This window comes from Athalia rosae, chromosome 6 (assembly GCF_917208135.1).
Source record: "Athalia rosae chromosome 6, iyAthRosa1.1, whole genome shotgun sequence".
Lineage (NCBI taxonomy): Eukaryota > Metazoa > Arthropoda > Insecta > Hymenoptera > Athaliidae > Athalia > Athalia rosae.
Genome location: NC_064031.1, coordinates 7,057,219 through 7,078,437, shown reverse-complemented (window position 1 = coordinate 7,078,437; position 21,219 = coordinate 7,057,219). Strand labels below are relative to the sequence as shown.

General features: G+C 39.6%; 1 protein-coding gene across 1 annotated transcript; it reads left to right on the top strand.

Moving 5' to 3' along the window:
* The first annotated feature begins 1,338 nt into the window (after positions 1 to 1,338).
* LOC105693533 lies at positions 1,339 to 19,880 on the top strand. The gene is made up of 2 exons (XM_048657438.1): positions 1,339 to 2,633; positions 16,224 to 19,880. Exon 2 carries the CDS (start codon positions 16,224 to 16,226, stop codon positions 18,213 to 18,215), a length of 1,992 nt encoding a protein of 663 aa, XP_048513395.1. The 5' UTR covers positions 1,339 to 2,633; the 3' UTR covers positions 18,216 to 19,880.
* The last annotated feature ends 1,339 nt before the right edge of the window (positions 19,881 to 21,219 follow it).

The following is a 21,219-nucleotide window of genomic DNA, read 5'->3' as shown; positions in this document are numbered from 1 at the left end:
ATAATACAAAGTATAAGTTATAGAAAACTGTCACTATACGCACTCGCGACGACAACCCTTGCGACCGTCCCGTACAAGGACGAACTCAAGACTGGCCCAGGTAGCGACGCAAAGGTAGCAGCGTGCCCAACGATCATGATTCATCGCCAGGTGCAACTCCAACTCGAAAACAAGACCATAAAACAAAACACGAAAACAAGGTCATAAAAGGGATTGGTGACTCCAGCGACCAACAGCCAAGGATGACTCACCGTCCAGGTACAAGCAAGAAACGAAAACAAGGTCATAAAACCCTTAGACGCGGTCCGCGCGACCCCTTCACTTACCTGAGGACCTTCAGTCTACCTCTGGCCACCAAAGCGAGCACACCGGAGCTCCTCACCTGAAAACAGAAAAGTGTTAGTTGCGTGCACCCCAAGTGAACTGTCAGACTATCGTATCCCAACTAAAGTGTTATCTGTGGCATACTGAACTAGGTGAACAATTGTTATCTAGTATAAGTGCATATTGTTTAATCAGAACTCTGAACTATATTATTTAACTAAAAACCTTGAACATTCGAAATTATATTTGTGAAGCGTGGACTTGGGTCCCAGGAATGCAAACTATAAACATCGCTGAGGCGACCACGCCACTCGATATCTAAACGTAAACACATTTCGGCAGAGCGCGGTCACGTAGGCACGGCTTCCCCTTGCCCCGCGACTCCACATATCATTTCTTTATATACTGCATAAGAAGCAGGGTTAAGAGCGTAAATTAATCAGTACTAGTTCAGAGCTCAAACCGAGCAGTTCGACTCTTAGGAGTCATTTTCTAAATCTCATACTCTTAGGAGTATTGCTAAATCCATTTATTCTTATATTTATAACCAGTTAAAAGTAACCTCATATTATATTCAAGTTTTCTATTATAAAATATAATCCAAGTTAAACTATATTCAACTATAATTATTCAAAACCCTACTTACCCGCAACGAGGAACAAGAAGTCTCCAGCTCAGGACCAAGCAGCAGTGAACATCATGCCTGAAACCCGTAGATGACACCGGGCAGGTAGACGCTTCAAAGCTAAAAGAACTAAGGCCGCAATCAGGACCGCTATTCGCACGGCCTTAAGAGAAGCCAAACGTCAACAGCCGCCTCCAGCCGAATCACCGAGATCCCCATCACCGGTAATAGAACTACCTAGGGCGCCCATTCCAGAATATAGAGATCAGCACGGGCAACCTATTGAAGCAGAATTATACAATTATATACAGGAATATTTAGATCAGTCACAGGACGACGAGGGTTACCAAACCTCAGATACAGATATTATTCCCCCTTGTCCCCGGGCTATGTTACATCCTCACCAGCAACCCCTAGAAACCTACTTACCGACACACGATTACTACTAGTTTAGATTCATATCTTCTGTTTTCCAGTATCTTAGAGAAATCCACTTTACCTACAATCAATCCATCCCCTTCAATCATATGAAATATGTAATTAGAAAAAACCATCTATGATAGATATAATTTTTTCCAATTCTTTTATTAAACTCATAGCCTTGATTAATATAAACACCAATATCATTTATGTAAACTCGAACTCGGAGAATTTCTTGAAACGAAGAGTCTCGTTATATTGAGAATAAGGACAGCTACTTCCCCCGAGAACCTAGAACCTCCCCTCATCGCTTGGACCACTTACCCAATCGACTCGCACCATGAAAACCCTAAACAAATCCCAGAAAACCCAAGAACTATCAGCCAATGAAACCACCCTCTCCAGCATCCCGCCAAACTAAACTATCCCTTCTTTTCCAAATTACGAACCTTCCTTTTCGAGTCTAGATCCTATTCCATCTCTTCTATCCAGAACCTCCAAGAATAGAACATCTCTCCAGAATAAAAAACAGTTATCTCAGGATCATACATTCAGTCTTAAAACCGTTAAGAATTCAATCAAAGAAATTCAAAGAGTGCGAGTGTAAAATCAAGATCACTGTATTAAACAACATAAAGTTAAATCCTGTAAATAAAATCAAATCTGTTGTCCAGCTACAATAGTAAAAAATAACCAAAGATCAAGATTTGACCTTTGCAATAAACTAAAATTTACTTGAATTTGTACCTAAATAATTATTTCAACTACGCTTAGTAGTGGCTGACAAACCCACATCTACCTTTAGTTAGAGTTGTTAAATTGATACGATAACTATCTATCGACCTATCATCGAAGACGTAACAGCTCTATCTATAATAAATTTGGTGGCAGCGGATTTGGAATCGTCAGCCGGAAATAATTAATTAAAAAACATCAAGATACCAGGATTGACGAAATTAACTCTTCGAAGAACAAGACTCCTGCACTGAAAATTATTAACACTAATAACTAAAAGAAATACTGAATCTTTGTGACTGATCATCCCCATATTCCACGTCAAAGAAGAAGAAGACGTTCAACAAGATCATCGACAAGAAAAACTACTCGATTTCATCGATCCTGAACCTGATCCATCGCCGCTCAACGGACATCGCATCGCTCAAGAGACAGTGTTAAGCCCAGCTCAACACTTCTGCCTACCACAACGCACACAGATATACAAGCTCTTTCAACACATCTGCAATCGTCATACCAGCTGCGTAAAGTAAGTCAAACAAATTACGACAATAATGCCTAACGACGACGTAATCAGCATGGAAATTTCCGGAGTCAATCAGACTCAGTCTCAATCTAATCCTGGACAATCACAATCATCAAACACATCATTAGGTCTTAACGATACTAACATTAATAATAAGAGATTTGATTACAAAGATTTTTTCAAAACGATACCAGATTTTGACGGTACTTCCGAAGGTTACTCAATTCAAGCTTTTATTAAAGATTGCGAAGATGCCAAAGAATTCATACCTAATTGTGGAGAAAGATTTATAGTTAGAATGCTATGTTCGAAATGCAAAGGAGAACCATTAAAACGCGTTAGCGACGGACACTTACAAACTATTGACGATCTCGTTAGTTTCCTCAATCTTCACTTCAGACAGACGAAACAAATTTCTGTATGGCTTAGGGAATTCAATGACTTTGAGCAAAGACCAGCAGAAAGAATTATTGATTTTAATTACAGAATCGGGAAACATTTACAATTAACAGTCTTAGAAATCGAGCTTGCAGGTGGTCAAAATGTAGAAGCTAGAAAAATAGCGGCCACAGAAGCTGCTATCCAATCCTTTGTATCGGGAATTTTTCCAAGATATGCATTATTTTTACGCGAAGGCCTGTATAATTCACTCCCTGACGTGGTCGCAGAAGCAATGAGAATTGAAAAGCATCACCAGGAAATGAAGAATATAGCGAAATTATTCACATTTCAAGAACTTGCAAAAAAAGAATGTCTTCCGGTTGAAACTAATCAAAAAAATTTGAACCGCGTAATAACAATCAAAATAATCAACCCAATAACTCTAATAACTATAACAATCCAAATAATTCAAATTCCAACTCTCGAACCCAAAATAACAGCAAATTTTGTAATTATTGCAAACGGACTAATCACGTTATAAATGATTGCCGTTACCGTAATAAAGACTCTAATCGAAATGCCAACTCTAATCCTATCCAAACTCGAACGGAAAATCCGCACGCGAATCTCGAATGCAATTACTGCAAAAAAAAGGGTCACATAATCCGAGACTGTAGAAAAAGAGCATACAATAACGCCAAACGCGAAACAAGCCAAACGCAGACAGGTAATAACCCTGCCGACCAGGCGGGAAACGAACAAACCCCCCTTCGGTCCGACGCAGCGACGGGGAACGCCCAACCCCAGCGTCAAGCAACACCATCAACCTCAGCGCAATAAAAAATAAAACAAAAGAATATAACATTCAAACCGCAGAATGTAAACTCGGTTCAATATCGCCTAATCATAGATCACCCTCCATAATAATAAAATCAATAGATTTGAACTCGTTGAATAACAAATTTTTAATAGACACAGGATCCCAATTGAATTTAATAAAAATCAACAAATTAAAAAATCCGGGATTAATCGATCCCTCAACCGTATACGAATTAAATGGAATATCTGAATTTGATAAACCAATGACTCTAGGAAAAATTCTAATCAAAATAAATAATGTTCTCGGAGAATTTAATGTTGTACCGCAAAACTTCCCACTAGATTATACTGGAATCATTGGATCCGAATTTATGCAAAATCACAACGGAAAAATAGATTATAAATCGAATACCATTACCATCGATGATGTTGAAATTCCTTTCTCGGATAAAGAAAGTATTCTGCTCCCGGCCAGACGGAAGACTATCATGTTCGTTCGAGTAGGAATCCCAAATGTTGAAAATGGTTATGTACCTCAATTAGATCTTCACAAAGGTATTTTTGCTGGTGATGCCATTGTAACAAATAACAATGGTATAGCTTATTTATACGCGATAAATACCCTGGAACACGACGTTGAAGTGGACATCCCCGTAATTCCATTATATCCTTTTGATATAAGCGTAGACGAGGATGAAAATTCAGTAACAAATAAAATCGCAGAGCGCAAAATTACTCGGACGCGAGGAAACCGTGCTAATGAGATTATTAACTTGTTGCGAATCAATCACTTAAACTCGGAAGAGCGTAAATCGGTTATCGACTTAATTGAAGATTACTCTGACCTTTTCCATATTCCAGGAGAATCACTTCGTGCTACAGATACTTGCATGCATCAGATTAATACTACAGATAATATTCCCATAAATACTAGACAATATAGACATCCACCTTTTCAAAAACCAGAATTAGAAAAACAAATTTCGGATCTATTGAAAATGAATATCATAGAACCATCTAAGTCACCATATAACTCTCCGTTATGGATAGTTCCCAAAAAAGAAGACTCAAAAGGCAATAAAAGATGGCGATTAGTTATAGATTACAGAAAATTAAATGAAAAGACCATAGGAGACGCGTATCCATTGCCCTTAATCTCAGATATTCTCGACCAACTAGGCGGAGCCAAATATTTCTCAATATTTGACCTAGCCTCGGGATTCCATCAAATCAAAATGGATCCAGAACACAAACACAAAACAGCCTTTACTACCCCTCATGGCCACTATGAATTTAATAGAATGCCTTTTGGTTTGAAAAACGCTCCAGCTACGTTTCAAAGACTTATGGATTTGGTTTTATTAGGTTTACAAGGAAACGATTTATTCGTGTACTTAGACGATATCGTGATCTATGCGCGATCACTTGAAGAACATTCGATTAAATTTAGAAAACTTGCTGATCGATTACGTAAAGCTAATTTAACTTTGCCACCGGATAAATGCGAATTTCTGAGAACTGAAGTAAAATACCTTGGTCATATAATTTCATCAGATGGTGTTAAACCAGACACAAAAAAATTAGAAGCCGTACAAAAATTTCTTACACCCAAAACTCCGAAAAACGTCAAACAATTTCTAGGACTCGCAGGTTATTACCGCAGATTTATTAAAGATTTTGCAAAAATTGCCAAGCCGTTATCGGATTTAACAAGCAAAAATAAAAAATTTGAATGGAATTCGGAAACTCAATTAGCCTTCGAAACTTTACGTAATAAATTATGCAATCCACCAATATTGCAATACCCAGATTTTTCAAAACCTTTCGTTGTTACAACAGACGCATCGGGATATGCAGTCGGAGCTATTTTATCGCAAGGTAAGATTGGCGAAGACCTACCTATTTCTTATGCTTCACGCGTTTTGGACAAACATGAAAGAAACTACTCAACTACCGAAAAGGAAATGGCAGCAACGGTTTTTGCATTAAAAACTTTTAGACCGTATCTCTATGGTAGACAATTTACGTTAATCACCGATCACAGACCGCTAGTATGGGTAAATTCAATGAATGATCCAACGTCGCGTGTAATGAGATGGAGAGAACGTCTAAAAGAATTCGACTATAAAATTCAATATAAAGCCGGTAAAATAAATACGAATGCTGATGCTTTATCGCGGAATCCCGTTAATGCCGAATATAGAGAAATATATCCTATAAAATTCAAATGGCGAAAACCCCAAGACTTTAACCATCAACCCAACCCAGGCGTTGCCAGATTAAGATCATCGTCTGATTCCGATATGCGGACTATTTTGAAAAAACACAAGGGTTGTACGAGTAAAACAGATTCTTCGGATGAAGAGAAGAAAAAACTGAAAAATAAATATTCCAGTACGAAGGCAGAATCAAACAAAGAAACTTTTCCAAGCCCTGCACGTGAAAGTCATAAAGATATGCCTCTTATGAGCACTTCAGATTCAAACATCGAGGATTTCCCTGGCTCTGCACGTGGAAGTCGTAAAATTGGTGAAACAACCAAGTCTATAAATGAGGTAAAAACCCGCAAAACCGAAGCATGTTTCCAAGAATTACCAATCTTCAGAGGCAATGAAAGTCTATTCATGTTACCTAGAACGCACATCCTCGTAAAAACCGGAAATCAAATCGACTGTAACTCTTTTCTTGCTCCTATGTATAATATTAATAATGCTTGGTATCAAGCCCTGCCGCAATTAGCTACCGCTATAGCACCAGAGGAAATCTCGGCACAAACTAAAAGCTCGTGGAAATATGAAAACCCCTCTAACCTTGCATCTGGTGGAATCTATTCAGTTGAAGATCTAGATAAATTGCGCAACAATATCATGTTCCCGGTCGAAAAACCAGCTGTATTACATACTATCGCAAGAGAGGCTACGGGACAAGAATCCCTACATCAAGGAATCTCAGTCAATAACTTAATAGACGAAAACGCAATTAAACACACCATCGAAAAAGCGTGGGGACGAATCTACAGTTTTTTTTACACAGTCGGTACCTTTAGTGTCACGCTAGTCGGTGCATGGGTGACCTTCAGAGCCATTAAATTCGCGATAGATACCCTTGTTCACGGCTACGCCCTTCACACCATTTACGGGTGGAGTCTATGGCTTCTCGGAGCACTATGGGATTCAGTAACAAACTTGCTTCTACACCTTAACAATAATCGGATGAATCAAAAGCCCCAGACCAATGTAGGAAACCCGGATAATGAAAATGACAATCCGAACAACCCTCGGGCTAATCAAGAAAATTTCGAAATGATCCAAATCAACTCACAAAATAACCAGGAATCGGAAAGCACAACTCAGACACAAAACACAGCACCAATTAATACAGCAGCCCAGCAGCGCCGTTTTATGTAAAGAATTAAGATCTTAATAATTAAACTATAGATATAAACCTTAAAATAATCAATTCATGAGCATATGTATAAATGAAAATGTTTATTAAATCACATTAGTTCGTAAAACTCAAAAATCCCTCCTCTCTGCCTCCAAGCGGGATGAACCCAATCATTGACGGGATGATCCTTGCCCCATTGTCCCGCGTGCAGCCACCTTATACCAAACACGTCAAAGGCTTCATCACCGACATCGCTTTCAAATTCATCTTCGACAACTTCCCGGCGAATGCGGATCATGCGCCGCTCGCGACGCACAGCCTGTGCCCTCGCGATAGAAATACAAGGGCCGTGTTCTTTTAGGTTTGAAGGACGGATCTGTAACAAAAATTCCAGTTTAAATCACAGAAACAATTCGAACACCGACTCACATCACTCGATAAACACTTACTTGAAAACCCCACGACACCGGAATTAGCAACTCAGTTTTTTTGAAACTCGAATGCATTTTCTTTCTTTTTTCCTTCGCTTTGTAACTACTAATTACCACAGCGGTACGAAGAGAAGTTTGTATTAGCCGATATCGCACCTTAACCCGTGCTTTCATATACTCTAGCCACGCCGAATTTTCAAAAAAAAAAAAACAAGAAACCACTCCCACCAAGACAAACTGACCAATCTCACGATAACCAAATACCCATAAAAACTACCCCTTTTCCTTGAACTTTGTACCTACCTCATAGACTAAATCTACGCCCACAAACGCCCAGTATAACTCCAACACGAAATTCAAGAACAAACCTATTCAAAAAAGTAAGAAAAATCTTACAAATGAAAAACTCGAATTGCTAACCACGGAAAGAACCATAAAAATCATGAAGAAAAATATTCAATTTTTATTTACATTTATGTACTAACATAGCTAATAATCAAGACACTTACATTTCGTAATGTGTTTAAATAATAAATTTTACACCACAATAATTTTACAATTAGTTAACACTTACCATAATTGATTAAGTAATTATTATGAATTCATACACATACACTTACCTCAAAAATGTAATCGTTAACTACTCTTCAAAATTACATCTGTATCAAAATTATTACACCACACTATACTGAATCATGTAACCAAACCTAGAATACTATCCATTAGTCCATAATCATGTAATTAAAACTCAACATTCATATTATTCTCGTTAATCATAAGTTATATTTTAACACGTTCACGCCGGCGCGGGCCACCGGTGGCCCGCACTAAACTGTCTCATCGGGCGGCGCGGGCCACCGGTGGCCCGCACTGAACTGTCTCATCGGGCTTGTAATTATCTATTTTTTATAAGGGTAAAAATTAAAAAAACATTCTAATCACCTTTCTAATTATACTTACAGTCGGAAATTTGTTACACGAGTTACAAAACTTGCACAATAAGATTTCACTGTACTGCAGAGCAACAGAGCTGGCAGATGAAGCGCGATATTAATTTGAGCGCCGCCTCATGGCAAAACAAATGAAAATCGGCCCCGGCGTGAACGTGTTAAGCCCGAATATCCATAAGATAGTTCCAGAATATTCATGTCGGTACGACAGCTCCCGCTTTACTTCAAGCGAGGACGCTCGAATTCTAAGGGGGGAGGTGTTACATCCTCACCAGCAACCCCTAGAAACCTACTTACCGACACACGATTATTACTAGTTTAGATTCATATCTTCTGTTTTCCAGTATCTTAGAGAAATCCACTTTACCTACAATCAATCCATCCCCTTCAATCATATGAAATATGTAATTAGAAAAAACCATCTATGATAGATATAATTTTTTCCAATTCTTTTATTAAACTCATAGCCTTGATTAATATAAACACCAATATCATTTATGTAAACTCGAACTCGGAGAATTTCTTGAAACGAAGAGTCTCGTTATATTGAGAATAAGGACAGCTACTTCCCCCGAGAACCTAGAACCTCCCCTCATCGCTTGGACCACTTACCCAATCGACTCGCACCATGAAAACCCTAAACAAATCCCAGAAAACCCAAGAACTATCAGCCAATGAAACCACCCTCTCCAGCATCCCGCCAAACTAAACTATCCCTTCTTTTCCAAATTACGAACCTTCCTTTTCGAGTCTAGATCCTATTCCATCTCTTCTATCCAGAACCTCCAAGAATAGAACATCTCTCCAGAATAAAAAACAGTTATCCCAGGATCATACATTCAGTCTTAAAACCGTTAAGAATTCAATCAAAGAAATTCAAAGAGTGCGAGTGTAAAATCAAGATCACTGTATTAAACAACATAAAGTTAAATCCTGTAAATAAAATCAAATCTGTTGTCCAGCTACAATAGTAAAAAATAACCAAAGATCAAGATTTGACCTTTGCAATAAACTAAAATTTACTTGAATTTGTACCTAAATAATTATTTCAACTACGCTTAGTAGTGGCTGACAAACCCACATCTACCTTTAGTTAGAGTTGTTAAATTGATACGATAACTATCTATCGACCTATCATCGAAGACGTAACAGCTATACCAATTGCGCAAGCACGGGCTTACCAATAACCCGCTACGCCCCTACCGTTCATAAATTCACGCATAGCTAACCTGTGTATAATGTTATTTTGTGAAATATAAATCTTTTGTTAAACGAATTACCTAACTTCTTGTCAGATCCCTGACATCCCAACACCAGTGTTAAGCGACCTCATAAGTCCACTCAGGGATCCGAAGGTCACTGACGGGTCAGAAATTAAAAATTCCTTTTAATTTTCTAAAATCAACCCGGGACGTGACAAAATTTGGTGACAGCGGTGGGATGTAAAAGATAAGAATTAGGTAAAACATAGGAAATTAACCGCGTATAAAAAAAAATATATATTAAAATGGGTCCACCAACTACACGTAGTGGCACGACATTTACCGCAGAACAATTAGAAACGCTACAAGCTCAAATCACACAAAGGGAAAAAGAAGTAGAAGAGAGAGAGACGGCTTTTCTAGAGATACAGCGCAAAATACGCGAAAAGGAAAAGAAATTAGAGGAGGCACAAGAAAGACAAATGGAGTTAGATCAGGAGAACGAAAGACTTAGAATAGAAATATCTAGGAGAAAAGAGGAATTAGTCTCAGCAACAGGTTCAGGAACAATACATGCCGCCAGAGCACCCCTCTTACCCCCCTCACCTGTTCCGACGCACGAATCAACCGCGGACGTTACACCAGGAAATACCCCGCGAAGAAATATTTCAGCAGATAACACTATATTAGCGGAACAAGTATTGGCTTTACAACACCAAATAAATACAATTCAGAACCGAAGTATTAATGTACCCGATTCTTATATTTCAATTAAAGACGCGATTCAAACTGTCCCGGCATTTGACGGAGACACAAATAAATTACCTACATTTTTACAAGCATGTTGGAAGGCTAGGGAATTAGTTTCACCTGCAAACGAGAGAATTCTGGTAAGAACATTAAAACACAAGCTTACTAACAGGGCATACCAAATTTTAGCGCGAGATGATTTCGATTCAGTAGTAGAATTCGCAGACAGATTATCATCGTTATTCAGCTCGCTAAAGACCACAAACCATTACCGTGGAGATTTGGCTAACATCTTCAAAGGAGGTAATGAGCACATCATAGACTATATCATACGAGTAAAGACGTTGAAAGATGCCATCTTAGATAGCGAGAGACGAAGCGGGTATTTCACTAGAGACTTAATCTACAATACGGAATGCGAAGCATCAGAAAGCCTCAAACGTGGACTCCCCAGTTTATTCCGACACTCGCTAATCTTACTTAACCCTACGGACTTTGAGGATACCTGTGCGAAGGCAATCATGATAGGAAGGCAATTGGAAGAAGAAGCTATGAGAGAGCGCGACAAGCAACGCCCCCAGAATTACCTCCCTAAAACTCCAACCTGTCAAAAATGCAATCGGAGTAACCACACAACCAGTCAATGCACGGCTAGAATAGCCACGCCTCTGAACCAGCACCAAGGACCAGTCCCAGTGCAGGATAGGCGTAACGAAAGGCCAACCGTCCACTTCCAGCAAACCGAAGGGAACCGCGAAAATAGGCAACGCCCCATATGCGCGTACTGTAGGAATATAGGACATACCATCGAACAATGCCGCAAAAAGCAGTACAACGATCAACTCGCGCAGCGCCAAAGAACTGGAAATACGGGAAACGGGCAGGGTCGTCTGCAACAACAGGTAGGCGGGCAGACAGACCGGACCCAAAACAGTGTACCTATTCAGGTTATTCAGGAGGAAACCGAAACGATACCGGAGGACATCCAGTCGTGTTCTTACACAACTTCGGAACAAGTGATGTGCCCGCAATAGAAATAGATTCACCGGATCTCATGACAGGTGCAAAATTTTTGATAGATTCGGGAGCAGAAACTAACGTCATTAAATACAAAAACATTAAAAACCCTGCAGAAATTAACAGGAGCATTATATTGGCAATCAAAGGAATTACCAATGATATAGTACACACCCTAGGGCAAATAGTACTAAATATTTCAGGAATTCGCGTGGGGTTCCACGTTGTTAACGACTCCTTCAACATAAATCAGGATGGCATCCCAGGATCTGCCTTTCTTACGGAGACAGGAGCAATAATCAATTACGAAAAAAATAAACTACAGTTAGAGGATAAGGTCTTTTACTTCTTAGGAAGTATCTATACGCTCCAAGCTCGAGCAATGCAAGTATTCAAAGTTAAGGCCGCAAACCCAGATAAATTAAACGAAGGTTACGTACCCAAGATGCAGTTACCAGTAGGAGTTTACACAGGCCAGGCGGTCTGCAGAATCATCGAAGACAAAGTAATCATTCCAATCATCAACACGAACGAATCTGAAATCAAAATACAATTACCAATTATTAATGTGCAACCCTTCCTTGAACCACCTGGAATACAGGAGGAAGTAGTGAGCATAGCCAGCATTCAAACGGAAACACCAGACGTATTATCCCTTCTCCGGCTAGACCATTTAAACAAAGAAGAAAGAAAATATACAGAAGAACTAGTCTTACAAAACGCAGATAGATTCCAGATACCAGGAGCACCATTAGAGGCGACTACAGTTATAGAACATAAAATAACAACCACGGATGACGGACCCGTCGTAACTAAGCAGTATCGATACCCACCTATCCACAAGGAAGAAATTACCAAGCAGGTAAAGGAACTCGAATCCGGAGGAATAATTATACCTTCCATATCACCCTATAGTTCACCCCTTTGGATTGTCCCAAAAAAACCAGATTCCCAAGGAAATACGAGGTGGAGAATGGTAATCGACTACAGACAGTTGAACGAAAAAACAATCGGCGACGCATATCCGTTACCCAATATAATAGACATACTGGACCAGTTAGGTAGCGCCAAATACTTCTCGGTGTTCGACTTGGCATCAGGTTTCCACCAGATAAAAATGGCACAGAAAGACGCAGAAAAAACCGCTTTTTCAACACCTTTTGGGCATTTTCAATTCCAACGAATGCCATTCGGTTTGAAGAACGCGCCAGCAACATTTCAACGCCTCATGGATAGAGTATTAACAGGGTTACAGGGAACAGAAATGTTTGTTTACCTCGATGACATTGTTATATACGCGAGCTCTCTCCAAGAGCACACACGAAAATTCAATCTATTAATCAACAGACTTCGATCGGCTAACCTCAAACTCCAACCCGATAAATGTGACTTCTTGCGAAAAGAAGTGAACTACCTTGGTCACATCATTTCTGAGGAAGGGCTAAAACCCGACCCCAAAAAATTAGATGCTGTAAAAAACTTTCCAATCCCTAAAACACCGAAAAATATAAAACAGTTCCTTGGACTCGCAGGATACTATCGGCGATTCATTCAAAATTTTTCCAAAATAGCAAAACCGTTGACGGAACTATTAAAAAGGGATAGGAAATTCAATTGGACAGAAAAACAAACCGAGGCCTTTGTAACATTACGGGATAAATTATGTGAAAAACCAATATTGCAGTATCCAGACTTCAACGAACCCTTTATAGTTACAACAGACGCATCGGGAATAGCTATCGGAGCAGTACTCAGTCAAGGACAAGTAGGAAAAGATTTACCAGTAGCATATACATCACGGATATTAAACAAGGCAGAACAAAACTATTCAACTACCGAAAAAGAATTATTAGCAATGGTATATGCCGTAAAGCATTTCAGACCGTATCTTTATGGGAAACATTTCACGTTAATAACTGATCATCGCCCTTTGACGTGGCTCCAATCATTAAAAGACCCCTCTTCCAGACTAGCTCGATGGAAAGTCCACCTCATGGACTATGAATTCACTATCCGATACAAGCCAGGTAAAATCAATGAAAACGCAGACGCATTGTCACGGAATCCAGTAGAAGGCGAAACATGCGCACAAATATTACAAATTACAGAAATAGCCGGGGATCTTTTCTCCGCACCCAAGGACTATGCGTTAGCACATTGCGTTTCAAAAGATTTTAAAATGGGAGCAGGCATTGCAAAGAAGTTCGCGGAAAAATTCAAGAATAGAGAAGCGCTACAGCAATTAAAACTAACAGTAGGCGAAGTAGCCAGAATCAAGATCAATAAACAGAACATATTTTATTTAATAACCAAACAAAAATATTTTGAAAAACCCACATACAAGGATCTAGAAACCACGTTACGCGCTATGAAACAAGTATGTGAAAAAGAAAAAATATACAAAATTGCTATGCCACGAATAGAATGCGGATTAGATAGGTTAAATTGGGCACGAGTTAGGGGACTTTTATCCACTATATTCCCTGACCCCTTTTTCCTAAAAATTTACAATTTAGAAGACAGTGAATCTTCAAGCTCTGACGACGAGATATTTGAGACACCTGAAACATCCGGTAGAGAAATGCCAAGAATCATAGAGGAGGAGGAAATTCCCCCTCAATTTAGTATTAACATGCCAATTGACTCTGAAGCAGAGCCACCTGAATCTTCGTTGATAGTAGAGGAAGGAACAGCAGAAGACCCTGAGGAATCATACCACAGCAGCGCGGAAACTAGCCCTCAGGATCCTGACGCACTTGAGTCTCAAACAGAGTCATCCGAAGAAAGTGACGATGCAATCTTTAGCGATGAGGAAGGTCGACCTAGGCTCAACGAGGAACCTCTCTTTGTTGAATCTAGAGATAGATTGAGTATGCACAAGGGCAATAGCGTATTCTTTATTACCCAACGTGGCGAGCCAATAGATGAAGGAGCTAAGGATTTGTGCAAGTACGAAAAATTACCAAAATTTGCACACATACAATTAGCAAGAGCAAAGGTCCATCAAGCTAGTAACCGCCATTTGATAGGGTTACCTATAAAAGAAGGGACGTCTACACCGTTAGACGAAGAAGTATTCAATGAAGCCTTCGCATCACTACAAGATGTAATCACTGAATTACAATTAACGGAAATTGGAATAGCACAAACGGCAAGAATAGACACCTTGTGCTGGAAAGAAATTATTCGCAGAATAAGACTCCAATTGATTGACACTGGGTGCAAAATCACTGTATACAAACAACTCGTCAGAATACCAGACGACGAAGAGACTTCCGAAATTATAAGGGAAAATCACGAAAGTAGTATAGGAGGACACAAAGGCGTAACGAAAACCTTTGCGCGCATCAGACAAAGATACTATTGGACAGGTATGAAGAAGCAAATAGAGGACTTCATACGGGTATGTATAAAGTGCCAGACCCAAAAACTGACTCGAGTAAAAACGCGAAAACCTATGATCCTCACGGACACCCCAGACTCAGCATTCGATAAGATATCAATGGACATTGTGGGACCATTACCCTTAACTCCCCAAGGTAACGAATACATACTAACAGTCCAGGATCAACTAACAAAATACTCAGTCGCAGTCGCGTTGAAAGATGTAAAATCAGAAACCATAGCTAACGGACTCATAATGGAGGTAATAAACAAGTACGGTGCCCCCAGGAAAATATTAACAGACCAAGGAGCAAATTTAACCAGCTCACTCATGCGTCAAATCGCCAAGAAATATAAAATCGAACAGGTCAAAACTACCGCTTTCTATCCCCAATCGAATGGCTCAATCGAGAGATCCCATCATGTATTAACGGAATATCTAAAGCAGTATGTTAACAAGAAGAACAATTGGGACGAATGGTTAAGCTACGCGATGTTCTCTTACAATACCAGTACACACGAAGGTACTAAATGGACTCCCTATGAGCTCGTATTTGGTAAAGTAGCAAGAGTACCTTCGGCAAACGAAATCATTGAAGAAACCCTTGACCGTACGTACGCAGACTACTTTACAGAATTGAGTAAAAAATTACGCGAGAGTCAAAATATTGCAAAGGAGAATTTAATCTCCGCTAAACAGCGATCAAAACGGTATTATGACCGTAAAGTACACAATGTTGAGTTCGAAAAAGGCAATCAAGTCTTTCTCTTGAAGGAACCTTCAAAAGGAAAATTTGATGCCCAGTATACAGGCCCCCACGAGGTCCTGGATACATTACCTAATAATAACGCTAGAATAAGAATAGGCAATAAGGAGAAAGTAGTTCACTACAACAAGCTAAAACAAGCAAAACTCTAAATAACCTATACATTATACACATAATCCTTATAATAAAACCCTAGACCTAGTTAATCACTATCAGTAAGTAATTCATGTATGTTCTAGATGAGAATTCTGGACGAAGCTCGAAAAATCCCAAGATTTTACTAGAGGAAAGCGACTTCCTAGACGCTTTGAAAAATTCCGATAACAATGTTACATTATTAACATACGGTTCTGCTAAACCCTCAACTCGCGATTTTCGTATAGGGATTAAAAGAACAACGTCCCGAATTACTTAAATGGATTTTATTATATAGAAATGTAAGGAAAAATAATCACGTAAGCATACGCAAAACCTAATAAAAGTACACTGGAACCTTCTGTTCCAGATGGCAGCATTGCTAATACTACTCTCAACTATGATTGCAACGGTCAACTGTCTAATAGGATTCGATTGTACACACGGAAAATTGAACGTCACTACAATTAACCTGTTGGAACCTGTAACCTGCAATGTCCCTGAAGTACAACCCCAGGAAGAGAAAGTCTACGCTCAATTACTACAACTAACGGAATTCCGCACTACAGATGCCATTCAATGCCGAATAGAAATAGACAGAACGGTGTATCATTGTGGGATGCATTCCCACGTTTCATTGGTCGAACTTGGACGACAGAAGTATATTAAATTCACATCTAAAGAAACTTGCCATCGACTATACAGAGAAGGAAGTATCGAAATCTGGCCTGGGAAATTCCTAAATAACATTCCACAAAATGCCACAACCAGGCGTTCGGTTACCCTCAGTGGAGGACTCGCTACGGACGGATCCTGCCAACCGGGATTCTTCGATGACCAGTATGGACAATGGACTAGCGTGGTAGTACAGGCTATTGTAAAAATATCAGTCACTAAACAAAAAGCCACGATAAAACTCAATAATGACAAAATAGTATTCCAAACCGGATTAACTTGTGATTTTTCAACCGCGTCATGCTCAGACGAAGAAGGCGGAAATCTGTACTGGGAGGTAGTTCCCGAAGATAATTGCAAATTCACATCATATGATGTACTTCATGAAGGCTATATAACCAGGGTACAAGCATCAGAGCAAGAACCCGTTGTGTATTCAATTACATCTCAGGACATCACTTTTGCGTTAATTAAAACCACAGAAGTAAGAATTTGTGGCTATTCACTCTTCAAAACAGAACACCCAAAATTATTCATCTTTGAAACCAGCCAAGGGAACACGTTCAAAACAAAGGGGACGTTACCCATCGAGAGCATCGACATCTTCACTTATGTAAACTCAAAATTTATCTACGTAGAAAAGCATATCCGGCAACAAATGACGGAATTGTATAAAGATGTCATTTTACAAAAATGTGAATTGGAAAAGCAAGTATTGAAAAATAGCCTGACACTCGCAACCATACTACCGGATGAATTTGCCTATAACGTAATGGGAGGACCAGGACATATGGCAACCATTGCTGGAGAAGTGGCTCATATTGTCAAGTGTATACCTGTATCTTGCGCAGTAAGGGAAACACAGGACTGCTACACGGAACTACCCGTAACGATAAGGAATACTTCGTACTTCTTAATACCGAAATCTAAAATCCTAGTTAAGAAAGGTACACAGGTCGAATGCAATCGCATATTGGCACCCATGTACCGGATCGACGACGTATGGTATAGATTCACCCCGCATCACGAGGAAGTTCTGCCACCCAAGGCTCTACAGCATCAAACACAATACACCTGGAAATTCATTGACACGGAAACACTGGCAATCAGCGGTATTTATGGACAAAAAGATATTGACCGATTCCGAGACCATCTTCTTTTTCCTGCAGAAAGACCAGCTATCCTAAATAATCTCGCTAGAGGAATGACAGGAAAAGAGACACGAGCTGACGGAAGTTCAATATACAACCTATTCAACGAACAAATATTCGAGCAAATCGCTGACTCCACATACCGTAAAGTATGGGGAGGATTTATCACTTTTGGTTCAGCAACAGCAGGCATTATGGGAATATTAATAGTTATTAGAATCATCAAGTTAGTGGTTGACACTATCATACATGGTTACACCTTACACCAAGTCTATGGATGGAGTTTGAAACTACTAGGCTCACTATGGACATCGGTGACTCACCTTCTTGTCTATATGGGACATCAAAGTACACAAGCCCAAGATAAGAAAGACGTTGAAAAGGACGAGAGACTGCAGCCAGCAATCAGTCTTCCATCGGCAGCACCACCAGAAGAAGAAGAACACCTTTATCCACAACTAGTGCAACTGAGAAATAACATGGAAAGCGGAATAACTAACGGAGTTCGTTATTCCAATATAAGGGGGGAGGTGTAACATCCTCACCTCCGGCCGGACGTTTTTTCACTTCCACGTTATTTCACTTCGATAAAAACTAACTTCGCGTTTGCGTATGAATACTACTTTATATATAAATATACTCTCTTTATTTTATATCATTAATAATTATAACCGTATATAAACAAATGCACTTTATTATAAAAATAATACAAAGTATAAACTACGAAACACTGTCACTTGAATAATACAAAGTATAAGTTATAGAAAACTGTCACTATACGCACTCGCGACGACAACCCTTGCGACCGTCCCGTACAAGGACGAACTCAAGACTGGCCCAGGTAGCGACGCAAAGGTAGCAGCGTGCCCAACGATCATGATTCATCGCCAGGTGCAACTCCAACTCGAAAACAAGACCATAAAACAAAACACGAAAACAAGGTCATAAAAGGGATTGGTGACTCCAGCGACCAACAGCCAAGGATGACTCACCGTCCAGGTACAAGCAAGAAACGAAAACAAGGTCATAAAACCCTTAGACGCGGTCCGCGCGACCCCTTCACTTACCTGAGGACCTTCAGTCTACCTCTGGCCACCAAAGCGAGCACACCGGAGCTCCTCACCTGAAAACAGAAAAGTGTTAGTTGCGTGCACCCCAAGTGAACTGTCAGACTATCGTATCCCAACTAAAGTGTTATCTGTGGCATACTGAACTAGGTGAACAATTGTTATCTAGTATAAGTGCATATTGTTTAATCAGAACTCTGAACTATATTATTTAACTAAAAACCTTGAACATTCGAAATTATATTTGTGAAGCGTGGACTTGGGTCCCAGGAATGCAAACTATAAACATCGCTGAGACGACCACGCCACTCGATATCTAAACGTAAACACATTTCGGCAGAGCGCGGTCACGTAGGCACGGCTTCCCCTTGCCCCGCGACTCCACATATCATTTCTTTATATACTGCATAAGAAGCAGGGTTAAGAGCGTAAATTAATCAGTACTAGTTCAGAGCTCAAACCGAGCAGTTCGACTCTTAGGAGTCATTTTCTAAATCTCATACTCTTAGGAGTATTGCTAAATCCATTTATTCTTATATTTATAACCAGTTAAAAGTAACCTCATATTATATTCAAGTTTTCTATTATAAAATATAATCCAAGTTAAACTATATTCAACTATAATTATTCAAAACCCTACTTACCCGCAACGAGGAACAAGAAGTCTCCAGCTCAGGACCAAGCAGCAGCGAACATCATGCCTGAAACCCGTAGATGACACCGGGCAGGTAGACGCTTCAAAGCTAAAAGAACTAAGGCCGCAATCAGGACCGCTATTCGCACGGCCTTAAGAGAAGCCAAACGTCAACAGCCGCCTCCAGCCGAATCACCGAGATCCCCATCACCGGTAATAGAACTACCTAGGGCGCCCATTCCAGAATATAGAGATCAGCACGGGCAACCTATTGAAGCAGAATTATACAATTATATACAGGAATATTTAGATCAGTCACAGGACGACGAGGGTTACCAAACCTCAGATACAGATATTATTCCCCCTTGTCTCCGGGCTATACCAATTGCGCAAGCACGGGCTTACCAATAACCCGCTACGCCCCTACCGTTCATAAATTCACGCATAGCTAACCTGTGTATAATGTTATTTTGTGAAATATAAATCTTTTGTTAAACGAATTACCTAACTTCTTGTCAGATCCCTGACATCCCAACACATAGTGTTAAGCGACCTAATAAGTCCACTCAGGGATCCGAAGGTCACTGACGGGTCAGAAATTAAAAATTCCTTTTAATTTTCTAAAATCAACCCGGGACGTGACAATGGCGACGGCTATGTCTTCGATTTTCTACACCTGTACCGGGGTACGGGAGGCCAAAGGGAAATCAAGTTACGAGTAGAGGTATTACGGGGAATAATTATGAAGTGACTTACCCTGATTCCCGATGTGCTCGATACGAGCTGGGTGATCCGATCGCTGGCGTGCCAAGCGTGCTAGGGTGACCTGGGAAGTGGTTGTTGGGTTGCAGCAATTAAATATACACACCAAAATGAAAGTCACGAAAAATGAAACAACTTAGCGGGCTTGTAACCAGTTGAATTGCCCGCTCGTATCATGGGTCAAGTGCGCAACAAAATTTGAGAAATAAGGAAAGGACCCGGATCAAGCACTCTGGGGAAGATAACCGAAATGTCAGGACGTAATTGTGATCGTTCTCTGTTTTATTAAAATCTGACATAACACGAGGCATTAAATCCTATGCGATCCATTAAACGGCAGCTGAAATAAAAGAAACCCATATAAAAATAATCATCAGTGACTATCAGCTGTAATTAATCAAACAATATTTTATAAAATAAACAAGGACTTATAACAATTTTAAAAGAAAACTCACAACATCGCCTGTTCTGACTACGTGCATTGACACCACAGCCTCCATCTTAAAATCACTCGACGTACCTGAAAATAAAGAATCAACAAGTAAAATAAATGGAAATTCCAAATCATCACCATCGTACCTGCTGAGGATATGGTCTTTCCTTCATTCATGTGAAATTGTGGTCATCGCCTGCAAAGAAGAAACGAATTAAAGGAAAAGATAAGTGAAAGTGACCCTAAAAGCTACAAGGGAAATTTTATCCTACCATTTTATACACGTGAATGTCCCCAGAGAACGATTGTGTGATAACTAGTTTATATATACATTTTCATTGACGTTTAGTCAACCTTTTATATATATACAAAGATTTATGCTTACCTGCGACAATTGTATTTTATTTATTTATGTGTGAATGAGGTGTGTATGGTTAAGATTTTATCAATATTGTCTGGATCTGAGAAATTCCAATAAACGACCTCTTCTTTATATAAAAATTTTAACTATCATCATTATATTTATTATTATTATTATTATCACTCAGTCCATTTAAATAAAACATGAAAATCATATCACAGGCTCCTCTAGTATTTGTGAAATCGCAGCTTCGAGTAGGGCAAAAAGTTTCTAAATGGTCGAA

Bases quoted from the DNA above. Each gene is read 5' to 3' on its own strand.
- LOC105693533 (XM_048657438.1), top strand. From the start codon at position 16,224: ATGGCAGCATTGCTAATACTACTCTCAACTATGATTGCAACGGTCAAC.